General features: G+C 46.6%; 1 protein-coding gene across 1 annotated transcript in view; it reads left to right on the top strand.

The window, feature by feature from the left end:
* Window positions 1–17,353, top strand: part of LOC142558022 (cytochrome P450 2J4-like) — a 92,208-nt gene that overhangs the window by 47,681 nt on the left and 27,174 nt on the right. The window contains exons 5-6 of the mRNA XM_075670189.1: window positions 5,950–6,254; window positions 7,712–7,824. Of these exons, the coding sequence (XP_075526304.1) occupies window positions 5,950–6,254; window positions 7,712–7,824 (418 nt within the window). The remainder of the gene's footprint in view (window positions 1–5,949; window positions 6,255–7,711; window positions 7,825–17,353) is intronic.

Genomic DNA, 17,353 nt, shown 5'->3' with positions numbered 1-17,353 from the left:
TTCTGTGTATACTGCCGCAGGCTTCCATAGTGAAGGCCCACAGTGATCGGAGCGTTCGTCTCCTGGTGTTTCTTCAAGGTTTGATGCATGACCACAGGGATGAAGGATCGCAGTGTTTTAACGCTAAAATTACTTTGCAAATAAAACCAAAATTTTGCCCCTACACCTAGCCATTACTGCTAAAACCGCATCCCCGCATTCGGATCCCTGGCGGTCATCTTCCAAGCTCCTTGAGAAAGCGCCTTTATTCTCTGATTCCCCGCAGGGGCGTCTGCGTCAGCAGGCGTTTGGTGTGTTGCGACACCACGTACCCGAGCACACGAGGGTTGCACCCTCCCGCGTGTAACCGTGCGCGGCTTAGCCGTGTCCGGGGAAAGGGGGATCCTGGAGGTTGAGCCGATGCTGGGTGTTCGGACCTTTAAGGCCCCCCGGCGGAGGCAACACACCTCTTTGGCCTCTGCTTCACGTAGACGGCACCCCCGGACTGACCCACCCGGGGGAAATCGGCAGTCGCCTTTTCCGGTCTCTCTCTACCCTCATCTTCGCCTTTCTCTTCTACCTTTAATCTTTCCTGTCCTCTCTTTCACTTCTTGTTCCTTCCTTTCCTGGCGGCTAGGGTTAACCTTTGTGTGGCTAACTACCCTGTGTTACGCCATATTAGGTTATAGCCGCAGTATACAGCTGGCGTGGGCAAGGCTTGCTTGCAAGCTCCTGTCCCGTCCCCTCGTTGGTCTCCGTGGTGGGCGGCTGGTACCGCCACCGAAAAATACAATTTTTATGGCGAACTCTTTTGCTTCAAGCGATCGCCCTCCTAACAAGAGAGGGCGCACCGATGTCACTGCCGAGTTCTTTACGAAAACCAAAAGCAACTTTCCCAAATTCCACGTAGTTCATAGTGAGCATTCAGAAATTTCTGCACGATATGTCTCTCCTTTCAATGTTACAAGGACTCTAACAGACACCATTGGACAAGGATATAAAATAAAGAAACTAGCAAATGGGGTCCTTCTTTTGGAATTGTTGTACCAACATCAGTACGAGAAACTTTCAGGAGTAACAGCCTTCGGTGACATTCCCGTAACAATCAGCCCTCACCGATCACTAAATACCATTCGTGGCGTCATTTCAGACGATGACCTTAAGTATATGACCGAACAAGAACTCCTTAACGGACTAAAAGAACAAATGTCACAGATGTGTACAGAATAAAGATCAGACGGGAAAACAAGGAAATCGAAACAAAGCACTTCGTCCTAACGTTCGCATTGAGCACACTTCCTGAATCTGTGGAGGTAGGCTACACCAATCTGAAACTCCGACCTTACATACCCAACCCGCGACGCTGTTTCAACTGCCAAAGGTATGGCCACGGCTCACAGAGCTGCCGGGGCCAAATCACATGCGCTAAGTGTGCTTCCCATGATCACCCTTCAGACAACTGTGAAGTTGAATTACACCATTGTATAAACTGCGAGGGCAATCATCCTGCCTACTCGCGTAGCTGCCCAACATGGAAACAAGAAAAAGAGATAATCACACTCAAAGTAAAAGAAAATATCACTTTCAGGGAAGCGCGAAAGCGACTTTCATTGGTGCAAAAAAAAAAGCTATTCCGTTGTGCTGCAACAGGGCGCGGCAACACAGTGGTCTTCCCAGCCTGCCCAGGTCACACACAGTGAGGCTCGGGCGGAGACTCCAGCGCCCACAGTGGACGCAGCTAGCGTTGCGCCACTACCTCAAAAGCAAGCCGTGCGGACCCCCAGGTCAGCAGGCTCTAGGGTCCCTCCCCACGCGGCGAGGCCCAACTTGAAAGAAACTGTGCGTCCAGCCCGGGCGTCCAGCGTATCTGAGGATACAATGGACACAAGTCAAGGAAGCCCTGTACCGTCGACGTCGGGTGAACGGCGGGGCTCCTTGGATCGCCACCATAAAGAGAGGCTTCCAATCAAGTGGCCTGAAAACACAGCTTAGATCCTCTTTCACTCCACACATATAATACAAAATGGCTTTCGTACACTGTAATTGGAGGGGACTTTTACATAACATAAACGACATAAAAGACATACTGACCACCCTCTCACCCGTGGCCGTGTGTCTACAAGAAACATACTTAGGTTCCAAACATGAAAACATACTCAAAAAGTATAAGGTGTTCCGCCGCGACCGAGAGCACGAAAACAGGCTCTCAGGTGGCGTTGCTATTATAGTTAAAGAGGGGATCGCAGCTAAAGAACACCATCTTAATACTAAATTAGAAGCTGTGGCAGCCATCCTGCACACATTTAAAACAATTACACTATGCTGTCTATACCTGGAGCCGCATCTAGGAGTAACTATACATGAACTGGAGCACCTTATAGAACAGTTACCCGAGCCATATTTGATAGTCGGAGATTTTAACTCGCACTCCAGCTTTTGGGGTAGTGACAAAACCGATAAAAGAGGCCAAATTATTGAGGATCTTATACTGAGTAATAACCTATGTTTACTAAACACTGGAAAACCAACCTATTGTTCATCTACCTGAGGAAAAATGAGCTGCATCGATCTCTCCATTTGTTCACCCTTTAAAATGGGACGTACTAGACAACCCATATGGAAGAGATCACCTACCTGTACTAATCAGCTTAATATCCTCACCGGAAGTAATCCCGACAAAACCACAACGGTGGAAGCTCCATTTAGCCGACTGGGCCCTTTTTCAAGAGAAAGCCAGCCTAGAAAAAATTGTGTCAGATAATCTCACCATCGACGAAATAAATGAAGCTTTTACAAACTGTATTATTGACGCTGCAAACCTAGCTATACCCCAGTCGTCTGGAGTAGTAAAACTATATCACAAAATTTGGTATACACAAGAATGTCGTGAAGCGAAAAAAGAACAAAACAAAGCTTGGGGAATATTTCGCAGATACCCAACTGCAGAAAACTTTATAAGCTTTAAGAATGCGAGAGCAAAAGCTCGATATATCCGCCGCAGTGCTGAAAAGAATTCATGGAAAAGCTACGTGTCCTCTATAAGCAGCTCAACCACATCAAAACAAATGTGGGAGAAGGTACGAAAGCTAAATAACAGCTATTCGCCATTTACAGTTCCACTTCTCGCAGCCCCCGGTATACAGACAAGCATAGAAGAACAGGCAGATATATTGGGCGAATATTTCTCGGCAGCTTCCAGTTCATCACATTATACAGAATCATTTCTAAAAATCAAAAACACGGCTGAGAAACAAAGACTACCGATAAATAGCAGCAGAAATGAACCATACAATACTTTAATTAAAGTTCAAGAAATCCATAGGGTACTGTCCGCTGGTAAAAAAACTGCACCTGGCCCCGATAGAATACATTACCAAATGCTAGGCCATCTATATGAACATGCCGTAAAAGCCCTTTTAAATTTTTTTAACAAAATTTGGATATCGGGGAAGATACCTGAAGCATGGAAGAAAGCTATAATTATTCCACTTTTGAAACCCGGTAAACCACCAAACTCCCCCAGTAGCTATAGGCCTATAGCCCTTACCAGCTGCCTGGCGAAGTCATTCGAAAATGTCCTGAATATTAGATTAACCTTCGTGCTAGAAATCCGTGAGCTGCTCGATATCCATCAATGTGGTTTTAAAGAAGGATCATCCGCTAATGACCATCTAGTTCGCCTTGAAAACACAGTACGAGAAGCATTTATACACAAACAACACTGCCTTGCTGTTTTTTTCGATTTAGAGATGGCATATGACACAACCTGGAGGTTCGGGATTCTTAAAGATCTGGCCGACCTTGGCATCCACGGCGGGATGTTGAACAGCATAAAAGATTTTTTGTCTAACCGTTCGTTCCATGTGCGCCTAGGCTCAACCCTGTCGAAAAATTTCGTTCAGGAAAATGGAATACCTCAGGGGTGTATTTTAAGCACAACATTTTTATTATAAAAATGAATTCCATTAGCAAAATAATCCCAAAGTCCATTATGTATTCAGTATACGTCGACGATCTTCAGATAGCCTGTACATCATCAAACATATCAACATGCGAAAGGCAGGTACAGCTTACAATAAATAAACTAGCAACATGGGCAGACAGAAATGGTTTCCGCTTTTCTCCACAGAAAACAGTGGTCATTCTCTTTTCACTGAAACGAGGAGTACAGACAGACCCCACCCTACACCTGAACGAAGCCACATTACCTGTCCAAAACGAGCACAAATTTCTAGGCGTAATTTTTGACAAAAAACTCACCTTCCTTCCGCACATCAACGCGCTGAAAAAGAAAGCATCTCGATCCCTGATCATACTTAAGGTCCTTTCACGCAAACACTGGGGTTCTGATAGGGTATGCCTCCTGCACATTTACCGTTCTGTTACAGGCTCCTGCTTAGAATATGGGTCCATAGTGTATGGCTCAGCAAGGAAGTCATATTTGAACCGCCTTGACCCAGTACATAATTTAGGTTTACGTCTTTCAACTGGTGCATACAGGACGTCTCCTATACACAGTCTATATGTAGAAACAAATGAACCACCCCTTTCAGACAGAAGAACCATGCTTACATGCTCATAAATCCTAAAAATTCGTTCACTGCCGAAACACATCTGCTACCCAATAGTTACAAGGTGCCCATCACGAATACTATTTACAAACAAACCCCAAGCAATAAGAACACTTCTTCTCCGCTTCGAGGAGAGATGCCAAGAACTAGATATAAGGGACACATTGCCTCAGATAGCCCGAAAACCCGATCCACTCCCACCTTGGTATTGCCAGCCTTCAGTGTGCGACTTCACATTAACACATCTTCAAAAAAAAACAAACACCACATGAACACATAACACAAGAATTCTTGGCACTAAACGAAAAATACATGGAATACACAGCGTTTTATACTGATGGCTCCAAATCGGCAGGATACGTGGGCAGTGCCGCAATACAAAACATTTGGGAAAATACGGTACGCCTACCTGAGTGTGCATCCATTTTTACTGCAGAGTGCTACGCAATCTCTCTAGCTGTAGAAAAAATATTAAATGAGAATATTGAAAACAGCATAATTTACACAGATTCACTAAGCGTACTAACAGCACTTCAACCTAGAAATGCAATTACACCATTAATCGGCGTCATCCTACATAACATACGAAAAACCACTAGAAAAGGACACAACATAAAATTTTGCTGGGTGCCCAGTCACGTCGGAATCGGTGGCAACGAAAAAGCAGATTAATGTGCAGCGAAAGCTCGACATAAAAAAATCATCCAAACAAAAATTTCTTACAAAGACTGTATGAAATTAGTGAACCATAAACTGAGGAATAAATGGCAGACTACATGGAATAGTGAAGTAACCAATAAACTACACCTAGTAAAACCTGTTATAAAAGAATGGAAGACATGCTCACACCAAGAACGCTTCATCGAAGTAATTTTATGTCGCCTTCGCATAGGACACACGCACCTTACACACAACTTCCTCCTGACAAAACAAGACAAGCCTTGCTGTGAAAAATGCGGAAATGAACTTACTGTAAACCACATCTTATTAACATGCGTAAAACTCGAAACACTAAGGAAAAAATACTTTACTTCGTTTTATAATCAACACATCCCCTTTCATCCAGCATTGATCTTAGGCGAAGATGCACTTGTGGATACCACACATGTTATTAGCTTCTTAAGAGAAGCAGGTATCATTGAAAAACTATAAATGAGCCTATCCCCAACTTCATCTTGGTGTACACCTCACCCACCTTCTCATATTTGAGAAGAAGACTGAGGTCTTTAGTTTGTTGGGATCCTCGGAGTCCTTGCCCAGACAAGGATCGTCGCCGAGGTGACCCAACTTTTTAAAAAGAAATTTGACCTTGCGTTTGGCGCATGATAGCCTAAGTTGCTTATGTGCCATTAAACGCAACACAACACAACACAACACATTATTCTCTGATTGGGCGCAGGTCGAAGCTCATCATCTCGTTGGCACAATTGACAAATTCGGCGGTGCCCCCATTTTGCCGCGCGACTTGTTGTTCCGGTCTGCGTGCAACAACGTGGTAACGTTCCTGTTCGGTCGACGTCTGGACCTCGACGATCCACGCCGGAGGGACATGGACGAGCACCTCGAGGGATTTCTGCTGGGCAGCGCTGCCTCGGCGATCGACTGCCGCCCGCAATGGCTGAAGAGGCTCGAGCGCCGCCTATGTCCCCGTTCGCCCCGCGTGACCGTTGAGAACCTGGCTAATGAACTTGAAGCCATGTCCAAGTGAGTTCACACACCTAGAGTAATGGGAGAGGAACGCGAACATTTGTGTGAAGGCCCCGCGGATGTGTGGCGCGATTGCCGCTGATAAAAGCACAGCACTCGCGGTATGATTTTTGCGGTAATAGAAATGATACAAATATGTACATGCAGCAGCTAGACCTACGTGAACATTAAATGAATGCAGGAGTCGTGGACTTGGTGGCTGCTCTTCCCTCTCATGACACTTTTATATCTCAATCTCATTCCTGTTCGCTTCCCTTACATACTGACTTAAAGAGCTAACCTTATTCTACTAGCTTAATTAAATTAAGCTAGTAGAATAAGGCTAGCTCGTTAAGTCAAATTCTACGAAAGAGAACCTTTATACGATATTTGACTTTTTGGCATGTTATTCAACAACAGATTTTCGCCCTTCAGCAACGTCTGAGCAGTCTAACTTTTTCACGTGAGCATGAGCTCACTCCGGACGGCAGGCATCCGGTCTCACTCAGCAATAGCACTTCGCGCCTCCTTGTTGCTGCTCTTTACGTTCGCGCACTCGTCAGCTTTGTAGTCACGTTTGCTGCGTTTCCAGCAAGACGAGTACTTCGGTCTTTTTTACCGCGTCCCAAAATCTGCAGCATGGTGTCCTTGCTTTCCACACAGAAAGCACTGAACTTTTTCTTTCCCGGCCTCTGTTTCGCAGGTCTTGTTCTGCAAGACTGATTTACTAGTCTCTCTGTCCTCTTTACCTTTGGCAAGGTTTGTCAGGCTTCGCGCCTCCAGATAAGGGTCAGCCGCTTCAGCTAGCTTGTCGAGGTCGTGGCATTCTCGCTTTTTGGCGAGAATGGCGAGCCTCTCATCGCAACATACGAAAAACTGTTCCGCTACAATCATATGTCTTGAACTTCGTATACAGGTGAATATAGGCGAACTTCGTATATAGGCCAAGTAGTTACGGGCCCCCATAACTATCTGGCACATATACAGCTATATGAACGTGCTTATACATACAGCTTTCACGAGGCTGTCTACTATAATCACTAACTTTCTTCTCTTGCTAGAGTGCCCGAACGTTACTGTATTCGTTTACACACTAACTCTCCACATCCCCAACATTGCTCAATAACTACAAACTGCAACTAGCTAAAAAGTTCTTCATTGGGATCAGGCCTAATCCTTCCTAATCCAGTATATTTAACTGTTCTTGCAAGTATACAGTGTAAGACGTTGGAGCGAAGGCTTCTTTATCACTGACACCTTCTTTCGCAAGTATTTTTCCTCTTTTCTTGCGAAGAATCAGCGTAGCCACGACATTTCTGCAAATACTGACATATTCGCATAAGCTACCGCTCATCTTTGACGACGCGTAGAAAAAGTGCGTAAATATGAACAAGTTGGCTTGCAATCCACCAGCTTGCAACTCAAATTCTAGATCCTTAAAATAATCAGCAAGAGCACGTTCGTCTCCCTTGCAGGAGAGAAGTCCAGCGAGCGATGCACATGGACGTATCCCAGCGTAACAAAGCTCTCATCGACATCTACAACGAAAAGCTAGAGGACCTCGGCTGCGGACATGACATCTTTACAGGCAAGTACTGTGCCTTTCGTCAATTCATCAACATCACGCAGGACCAGCGTCCTGCTTTAGCTACACGATAAGGACTTTGGCGGATGCAGTTAGCATAAAGGGTGTTGATACTATGAGTGACAGCGGAAATACTTTCGAACTTTCGAAAAGGCAAAGCTAGCAAAGTCAACGACATCGCCATCGGGCTCTCTAAGAATGCACAGTAGGCTATACGGGACATCGTAATAAACGACTTGGGTTTAATTTTGACCACCTCTCGCGTTCTTAAACTGCGCAAAACATATTTGCATTGCATAAAAACCTGAAGAAAGGCGCATTTGGTGGCGATGTAGAGGATTATTTGACGAATGACGACAGTGCGAACCAGGAGAGCATCAACGCTTGGTCAGCGCGGTGCGTGATTGTAACCATCACATGGAGTGGGATGGCTACAGGCATTAGGAGGACAACAGAGAGAGAAAATTGTAAGTGGAAGGCAGGGAGGTTAACCAGGACTGAGCGCGGTTGGCTACCAAAGTTCACGGAACACCAATGCGTCTGAGCCAGTGTGAAAGATTGGAATGGCGGGGCGGTTGGAGTTGGCGACAGGCAACGAGAATGGGGCAACTTGAACAATAGGCGACGAATTTTCGGCGAAAGAAAATGCGGAGTGCGTGGGGATGCTTATAGAGGGTGCCATTTGGTCGTACCTTCCGAGGTACGCATCATCGGCTCAGTTACGCTATGCGGAAGCTTGGTGGAGGAGCATAATCGTAAGTGTATTGCGCGAAGGTTGAGCGTGGACGAGACAAGTGACAATGATGAGCGCGTTCAGACAACTCAAGTCTTATTATCAATGTTCCGTATTATAGAAGGAAGTCAAAGAGCTATCTGAAAAAGAAACAAGAATTAGTGAAGGCGGAAGCAAGGAAAACTAGCAAGTAGCAAAAAGTGAAGCCATCATAAAGAAACAAGAAAAATGAAAACCAATTCAGCGCCGAAAACACACTAACATAGAGGGGATCATGTACCGGCAGGAGGAGTGAATAAAGAGACTAAAGCGCTCGTCCTGCCTTCATGGATGCGATCGCGTTGATGACGGTAAGTTAATGATTGACATGCACCAACTAGCCCAATGCAAGTACTGCGAGAAAAACAAGAGATTCAAAAAGAAATGTACAGTAGCACAACAACCGCCTGTCATAAGCGCGCTTTCCTAAAAGCTGGAGCGCTTTGTCGGATAGGGCAATGGATGGCTGGCTGACGCATGCGCGCTGCTCTCGCGTCCCTTGTGCCGCTTTGAGACACATACGCAGGTTCACTGAATGAATTTTTGTTATTTTAACACTTTAATTGAATGGGATAGCTACATGGGCTTGTATATATGTTGCCTTCTACCTTCTCGTAGCGCAGGCAGAATGAGAGGGACGCGGAAAGTCAAATTATAGACAAACGCACAACGCAACAGATTTATTTCCAGTTCGTGCAGGCGTACTCATATTTCTCAAAACACCATAAGACAAGTGTACATTGTCGGCAAATATGAAAAAGACCGGAAAAGCCACTCGAAGGACACTTTTGTAACCAGATTGATTATTTATAAGCGTGTCCGTTTAACGCGCACAGAAGTAATCGAGCTCTTTTATTGATAAAGAAATTGACGGCTTACAGGCGCAAGTGCTTAAATTTTGGTGCCATAACGCCGGACGGTCGTCGACCCGTGAGCCATCTAAGTATTTCGCCTTGAGAGTTGAGGTCCTTTCGAACCAAGCAGTACCAACATGCGCTTGTGTTTTGTGCCAAAAAAGCCTTCTTTCCTGTTGCGCACATTGCACGCGTATTCACGCCAGCGCTCGTTAAGGTATCTGTTAGCTCCACGTAACAGGCGCCAGACGATAGAGGAATTCTGAACACAAGCTTCTGTGAAGAGTCAACATGCTAGGTTTCCTGTCTGACCATGAAGAAGCCTTTACGCTTTTCGTCAGCCCATGTTTTCTTTGAAAGGTGGCAGCGCCTGCGTGGAGCTGAGAAGACTGACACCCGTGCACACCCGTGCGTTGGTCGACCTCCTTAAACCGATGGGATACCGGGTGCATTTATGGGATCGCTGCGACCTTGTCGAGCTTTCCTGTGTCCCTTCCATTCGCATCACTGTGGTCACTCTCCCAGGCCTTCATTTTCCTTAGGATGGGCTGAGCGACTGGCATCACTGTATTGAAAATCGGAATTTAAACTTAAGGAAGAAACAACTTTTACTACCAGTAAAAGAAAGCCCAAGTTTAAGAAAAGCCCGAGTTAAGTTTCAAAAACTCCACTTAGGGCCTACTTGTAGATGTGTCACTTTCGTGGGTAATCAAGCGTCATAGAAACGAGGCTGCAAAGGATTAATTAATCTGTCATAAATTGAAGCATAAAGGATCAGGTTCCAGTCTTTTGATCGCAACATGGACGCAATATCGAAAGTAAAGCTTGCGACTTTTAGAAAGGAACCACAGCATAACGAAGCGTAGAAATGTTGGTTAATTTTGTCGATTCATTGTTTTTCCTCCACAACTGCCACAACTGGCAGCCGTGGCTATAATGTGGCCTTCACTATGGTCATTCTGTCGGCGTCTCTCGTGCCCACGTGTGCTTCGCTAACCTCGTGTGTGTCGCCTTTGTGTTTTGCTGCTTGTTATTTAAATGCATTAACATTCTTAGCATACTTCACGCACAATCCGAGGGCTGTGTATGTATGTATGTATGTATGTATGCATGTATGTATGTATGTATGTATGTATGTATGTATGTATGTATGTATGTATGTATGTCAATGCCTACCGCCATCGTTACGTTGGCCAACTAACCAAACTCTCTCGTGATGCGGCGAATCGTCAGGGTTTCGAAGCCGCGGCAATGTAACATGACGTCAAAAACTGAGCCCAAATTATTTTTGTTGATGAGGAAATCACAGCCGTCCTCAGCGATCCCCTTGAGTAGATGGCCAACTTTGTCCTCTTCTGACATACGTGGGTTCGCCTGCTTACACAGCGTCAAGAGCTCCTCGGCGCAAGCCTCACCAAGTTGAGCCCTTTGGGCGAGTGATAGTCCGGAACGCTTTTTTTTTTTTTGCAGTGGTGTCACCAGCATACCTTTTGATTTCTTCAACGACAGTGCTGCAGGCTGTCGGGGTGTCCTAGTGATGCTCTTACCAGACCAGCGCGGCATCAGTTAACGAGAACACTACATTTCTAAGCTGCTACTTCGAGTCACATTTGTTGGTCTTCCTCACCCTTTTGTAATGCGTCAGCCATTCATCGACGTCTGGCCTAGTTTTTCCTCCGAAGGAGCGTGGCTCCCGATGCGGCTGGTAAAGACCAGGAGGCGAGCACGTCGAAGTGCCGGCGTCAGTGGACATATGTCGGGTAGCGATGGCGGACGGCAGGCAAGACGATAACAGCGTCGAAGACTTGGAGGGAAAAGTTCCGTGGTCGCACGGGCTAACCAGCACGTCCACCACAAATGTCGCAAGGCGTGAGGCGTTTATTTAGAAGGCTCGGCGCTAACGCTCTGGATGGGGTGAGACCAGCCGACAAAAGCAAAGTCCTCGTCTTCCTTCTTTTCCACCTCTCCTTTGCTTAGTATGGATGTGCACAAACTGCGCATATGCAATATTAACAACCAACCGGCTAATCGGTAGGCTATCTTCTGCGACTCATAGGTGGCCCTAGAATGTATTTTCTCGGCTCTACGTCGCGGGTCGTGCGAACAACTCGTGTCGGAGATACGGGAAACGCACCGTCGTGTGATCGCAAAAGGACACGAACGTCGTGTTTCAGCGGCTGATGACGTGTGTATTGTCAGCACGGAACACCCAGAAACAGCGGAAGAGATGGCGATTGCGCTTGCGCTTACCGACCGACCCCTTCGGTGAGGTAGGTCTTAGCGACTCATAAGCCGCAGTTCGTGACTACGCGCGAGAGCGCATTTCCTCCGAAGCTCTCCAGATCCTAAGGAAAGCTGGTCGACAGCACTTCGATAGCACCGCGACCATGCGGTTCCCAGCTCATGCCGCCACCCCCACCGACGAGGCCCGCCCCCTAACTTGAACGAGGTAGCACACCGCTCTGCTCGAGAACTGACCCACTGCGCAGAGCTTTGAGTTCGTACCTCGTGGTTCGAAACATGCGAGAACGCTTAGTCAGATACAACGACATCACAAGCACTACCAGGTAGGCAGGAGGATGATTCCTGCACCTCACTCCAAACTGAAATGTCGCGAGGCAGCCGTCTGGCGACAACTGCAGACACACACCTTCCTAAATCCGGTGCGATTGCGGCACATTTTCCACGCGCACTACCCGAGTGCTCTTTGCAAGTTATGTCAGGCAGCTAGAGCTACGCTCTCGCAAATGTTGTGAGAGTGTCGTGTTACATCAGCTAAAATGGCAGTAGCTCCGGCGGCTCTTGCGTCTGCGCGGCTCCCACCTCAATATCGACGCAAGAGTGGCCGCTCCACCGGGCCCGAGAGGCGGCGACAAGGCAAGGCCTCAAAGTCCCCTCATGGGAGACCTGAGCCCAGGTCGTTAAACTTTGCCGGATTTAAAATAAAGTTGTTTCCATCGATCCAGCGGCTGCCGGGTCATTGCGGTATTTCCGGCAACGACCTAACAGACGCGGATGCTAGGAAAGACCACGAAGGAACAAACCTTCTTGTTTCTGTACAAGGTGGTTGTTAAGGACTGACCCAGCCAATTGTTTAGCAAGCTAGCGCACCCTATGGAATTGAAGAAGCGGCACGCTCCTGAATTCAATCACCATGGATTGCATTCTCTTGACAGCATTGATCTATGCAACTGCGGCTGTTACCTGGGCTTCCGCGAAGTGAAGAAAAAACTCACTGCCGCTTACACGTGGGGGCTACGTTAACTAATGCATATATATGTTTGATTCTAATGACAGATAGAGGACTATAGAGCATCTACTGTGCTACTGCCCATCTTTTGAAAATGACAGGCAGGACATCTGCACAGCTCTAAATCATTTGTATAGAAAACCATTGAATTTGAACAAGATGTTGGGACCATGCCCTCGCATATCTCAGCCGCAAAAGGTCACAAAAGTGCTGCTGCAATTTTTCAAAGCTACCGAATTGAGTGACAGATTGTGTTGCGGACTTAGTGATCATCAGTGATATAGAACATAAAACTGTTGCTACGGTCGCCGATATCCACAGCGGACTTTCTCTTCTTCTCTTAATCTTTCCCTTCCTTTTTCCCTTCCACCAATGTTGAGTAGCCAACCAGTCCCAGTCGTGGTTAACGTCCTTGCCTTTCATTTATCATTTTTTTCTCTCTCTGGGTATTTGCCGCTCATGAATAAACCTCTTTTACGCCAACTTCAGACACTAGGTATGTGTCGCTTGGCATATGCGGCATTTCATAATAATTGTAATATAAAACATATTTTACTTCAGCTTCATTACCTTAAGGACCCCTCGATAAGGGGTGGGAATGCATCGTGCAGATGGGGAATGACGGCGGAATTAACCTCAAGGCAGTTCTCCAGCGCCTTCGACAGTACGGTGTCAAGCTAAGGAAGGATAAGTGTACCTTCAGGATGCCTGAGGTTTCGTACCTTGGCCACAAGGTCAGTATGGGAAGGCAGCAACCTCTGAAGAAGAACATGGACGCTATCATGAAGGCGCCAACACCCAAGAACGTGAGTGAACTGCGTTGCTACTTGGGTCTTCCCAAATATTATAGCAAGTTCCTTCCCAATATGGCCAGCCTGCTATTCCCGCTCTACAATTTGCTAACGAAAGAGCGTCGCTGGAATTGGGGCTGTCAACGACGGGAAGCGTTTCAGGAGTCAAAAAACGCTTTTTGCAATGCCAAAATGCTCACTCATTTCAACCCCTCACTGCCGCTGCACTTGGAATGCGATGCGTCACCGAACGGAATCGGAGCGGTACTGTCCCATTGCATTGGCAATGTGGACAAGCCTATAGGTTTTCGCTCTCGAAGTCTTACAAAGCGAAAAGAAATTATTCCCAACTGCCGCTTGAAGCGTTCGCCCTAGCATTCGGGGTATCAAAGTTCCGAGACTACCTACTGGGAAGAACATTCACCTTGATCATAGGTCAGAAGCCGATGGTGGGTCTATTTCGCGGAGATCGTCCCACGCCCATCATGGCTGCCAGAAAAATTCAGCGTTGGTCCTTGCTGCTGGGAGCATACCAGTACAAGATCGAGTACAAACCTGGTTCGGTCAACCTGAATGTAGACGCGCTCAGTCGCCTTCCTCTAGAAACCACCGAGGACACATCAGAGAAGCTGCACGAGTACGTGCACTCGCTGCAGCAGCCGGATTACACACCCGTTTCTTCGCAGGCAATGAGACAGTTGACCGAGAAAGATCAACAACTTAGAAATGCCAAGTCCTACGTGCTTCGTGGTTGGCCAAAGGAGCGCAAAGCACCCGATCCGTGGTTGGACCCATACTTCGCACGAAAGAGTGAGCCGACCGTTTACGAAGGTTTCAGTTACTGGGGCCACAGAGTCGTAATTACCGAAGCTGCTCGTGGTGACATGCTTCAATTCCTGCACGAGACGCACCAGGGAATGTCTGCAATGAAGGCATTGGCCCGTACGGTCGTGTGGTGGCCCGGCATTGACGGAGTTATCGAACAGATCAGTAGGAATCGTACTACATGCATACTAGCAAGCGCAATGCCACCGGCAAAAATACCAGTAAGCTGGCCACTAACGCACGAGAATTGGTCACGTGTACATTTGGACTATGCCGGTCTAGTGAATAACACCATGATCCTAGTGGCCATAGATTCACATTCGAAAGGGATGGAAGCAAATCCAGTGCGTCATGCCACAGCACGATCAACAGGTACATCCTTGCGTGCAGTCTTCAGCTGGCTTGGCATACCAAGAACCATTGTGACAGAGAACGGAACTAAGTTCATGTCAGAGACTTTCATGAAGCTTCTCACAGGAAATAACTTAAAGCACTTTCGTACGGCACCATATCACCCCCAATCGAACGGGCTTGCTGAACGTGCCGTGCGGACGTTGAAAGATCGTCTGAAGAAGGTTCGGTCAGGTGACTTGGCTGAGCGATTGGCTAAACTGCTCTTTATCAACCGTAGAACGCCCCTGGATGATGGAAGATCACCGTATCAACGTCTTTTGGGTTATCAAATCCGTTCTCGGTCAGACACGTGCCTTCCGCTGCCCGTAACCTTCCCTATCTCTCCACAGGCAGATCAAGAAAGCAAGCTCAACCCGGACACTCATGTTCGGGCTCGCAACTTCGGAGAGGGAGGAAGGTGGCTGCCAGCCACAGTAAAAGAAACAACAGGATCCCGAATTATCACCGTTGAAACGGCAGAAGGTGAGCTTCATCGTCACGTGGATCAAGTCCGTCCTCCATGCAGTCCTGTGCCGGCATAACCTTCGCAAGATCAACCATCTGGTGTGCCGACGCTGCCGGAAGAGGATGGACCAGCTGTGCCTCGTCGATCGACCCGTACAAGAAATTCCGTATAGCGGTACTTACCTTAAGGAGGGAAGGGTGCTTCAAAGTGAAAACTACAACGAAGAGTAAAAAACCGCGTTCGCCTTGGCGTGACACTGACGTCATCAAAAGCGACGCAGCGGCTTCGGAACGTCTGAGAAAAGGGCTGTCACTGAATAAACGGGCGCAGTGTTCCCGTTCTTGCGTGAGCGTTAATATGCTCCTGGCCGTTCAGCTGGATACCGTTCCCGACCGGTAGCAGTCATAACAGTTGAGTTATAACATCAACGCTATACTAGCTATAGCCAGGAAGGCTCGAATTACTACTCAGTCTCTCCAGTATGAAGGCCACTCAATGCCCGTGTTTTTAAATGAGCACCTTAGCGCAAAAACAAGTGGTTGCTGGGTGCTGCCATTTCTGATAAAAAATTGTCAGCTCGAGTGCTTGCGCGCCGAGGAGAGTCAACGCCTGCTCTGCGCATTGCATCGATGAGACATCGCATCACTGCATCAAACCACATTGCAGTTCCTGAGACTGAGCAGGCAGATACGTGAGCGGCTTATTTTGGACAAAGATTTTTGCGCATTTTTCGCTGAGAAATGTCTGCCCAGGGGCCAGGTGACTACATGAAGCCTGAGCAGATGAAAGGGCACATTGGCTCTCTGTTCCTGCTGTTCCGTTAGATGCTTACGTATCAGTTCTCGTTCAACTGTTTAGGTGATCTTGTTTGGTACGCTACTGAAAATAATTACCCAATTTTCTGTGGTGGAGACTTTGACATCAATATGTCGGACAATAGTACACTGCGATTTGACTTTGATGTCACGGTGTCTTCTAATGCAAGTTCAGATGTGATTAATTTGCCAACTCGTGTTACGCAGCAGTCAGCGACACTTCTTGACACATTTGTAACTAACTTTGAGCTGTCACTGAAAAAAAATTACGCGTTGTTTGCTGTGACCTGAGGGATCACATGGGAATAATTTTGTGTGCGCTGAAATAAACGACTAAACGCCCATTATTGTATGATCAATTCTATCAGACGATAACCGATTACACCCTTGAATCATTTCGTACCACAATACAAAATGCGTCATGGAATGATGTATACCGCACAGTTGCAGTACTCAGAACTTCATATGAAAAATGTATGAACTAATTTAAAACATTTTATTCTGAGCACTTCCCATTCAAGGAAACATCAAAAATCAAGATGGGGGAAAATTCGATAGCCCTTGGTTATCTCTTCTTTGGTTCAACGCATCAGTGTTAAAAACCAGCTTTACAGAACCTTTGTCCAAATTACCGACGTTTTAACTCTATCGCGATACAAGGCGTATCGAAAATGAAGTAAACGAGGACATCAGAGTTGTTAAGACTCAATATTATGCCGACACTGGCCAGCATAGCAGTGGTCGCAGTGACGCTGTCTGGCGGAAACTATCCACTCTTTTTAATCCAGCAGGTAAAAGTGAAATACTTCGTAAAATCACCATGAACGGACCGGAGACGTGTGGTCCCTCGCTGGCAAATTCCTTCAAAAACTCTTTCCTAGTGAATTCCCAGTTCAGGGGTAATTCAGAAGCGCTGAAATTTCTTTCATCGGCAGCCACGACAGTGTTTTTTTTTCTTTCTCCGGTTGATAGCCAGGAAGTTAGCACCACATTTCGTAGCCTTAAAGGTAGGAGTTTGCTGGATGATGACGACTCACAGATGCTACCTGTTAATCATGTCATCGACATGATCGCACCTCCGCTGGTCCATGCTTTAAACGTTTGTCTTACGACATCCACTTTCCCTGTTCAAATGCAAGTCGCTAAGGTCATTCCTGTTTTTAAAACGAGTGATAAAAACAGCATTGCTAACTATAGGCCAATATCTTTCGGTTTTTTCAAGGGTCTAGAAAAAATCATTTAAACTCCTCTCTCCCATTTTATCGAGCAACATAACGTTTTAACGCCACTCCAAGATGGTCTCACACAAAAAAAAAAATAGATCGACTGAAATGGCGCGGCTTGAGCAAAAATAATTTATTCTCAG

This window comes from Dermacentor variabilis, chromosome 9, assembly GCF_050947875.1.
Source record: "Dermacentor variabilis isolate Ectoservices chromosome 9, ASM5094787v1, whole genome shotgun sequence".
In the NCBI taxonomy this organism is placed as follows: domain Eukaryota; kingdom Metazoa; phylum Arthropoda; class Arachnida; order Ixodida; family Ixodidae; genus Dermacentor; species Dermacentor variabilis.
The sequence above is the reverse complement of the archived record's forward strand: the minus strand, read 5'-3'. Positions and strand labels throughout refer to the sequence as shown.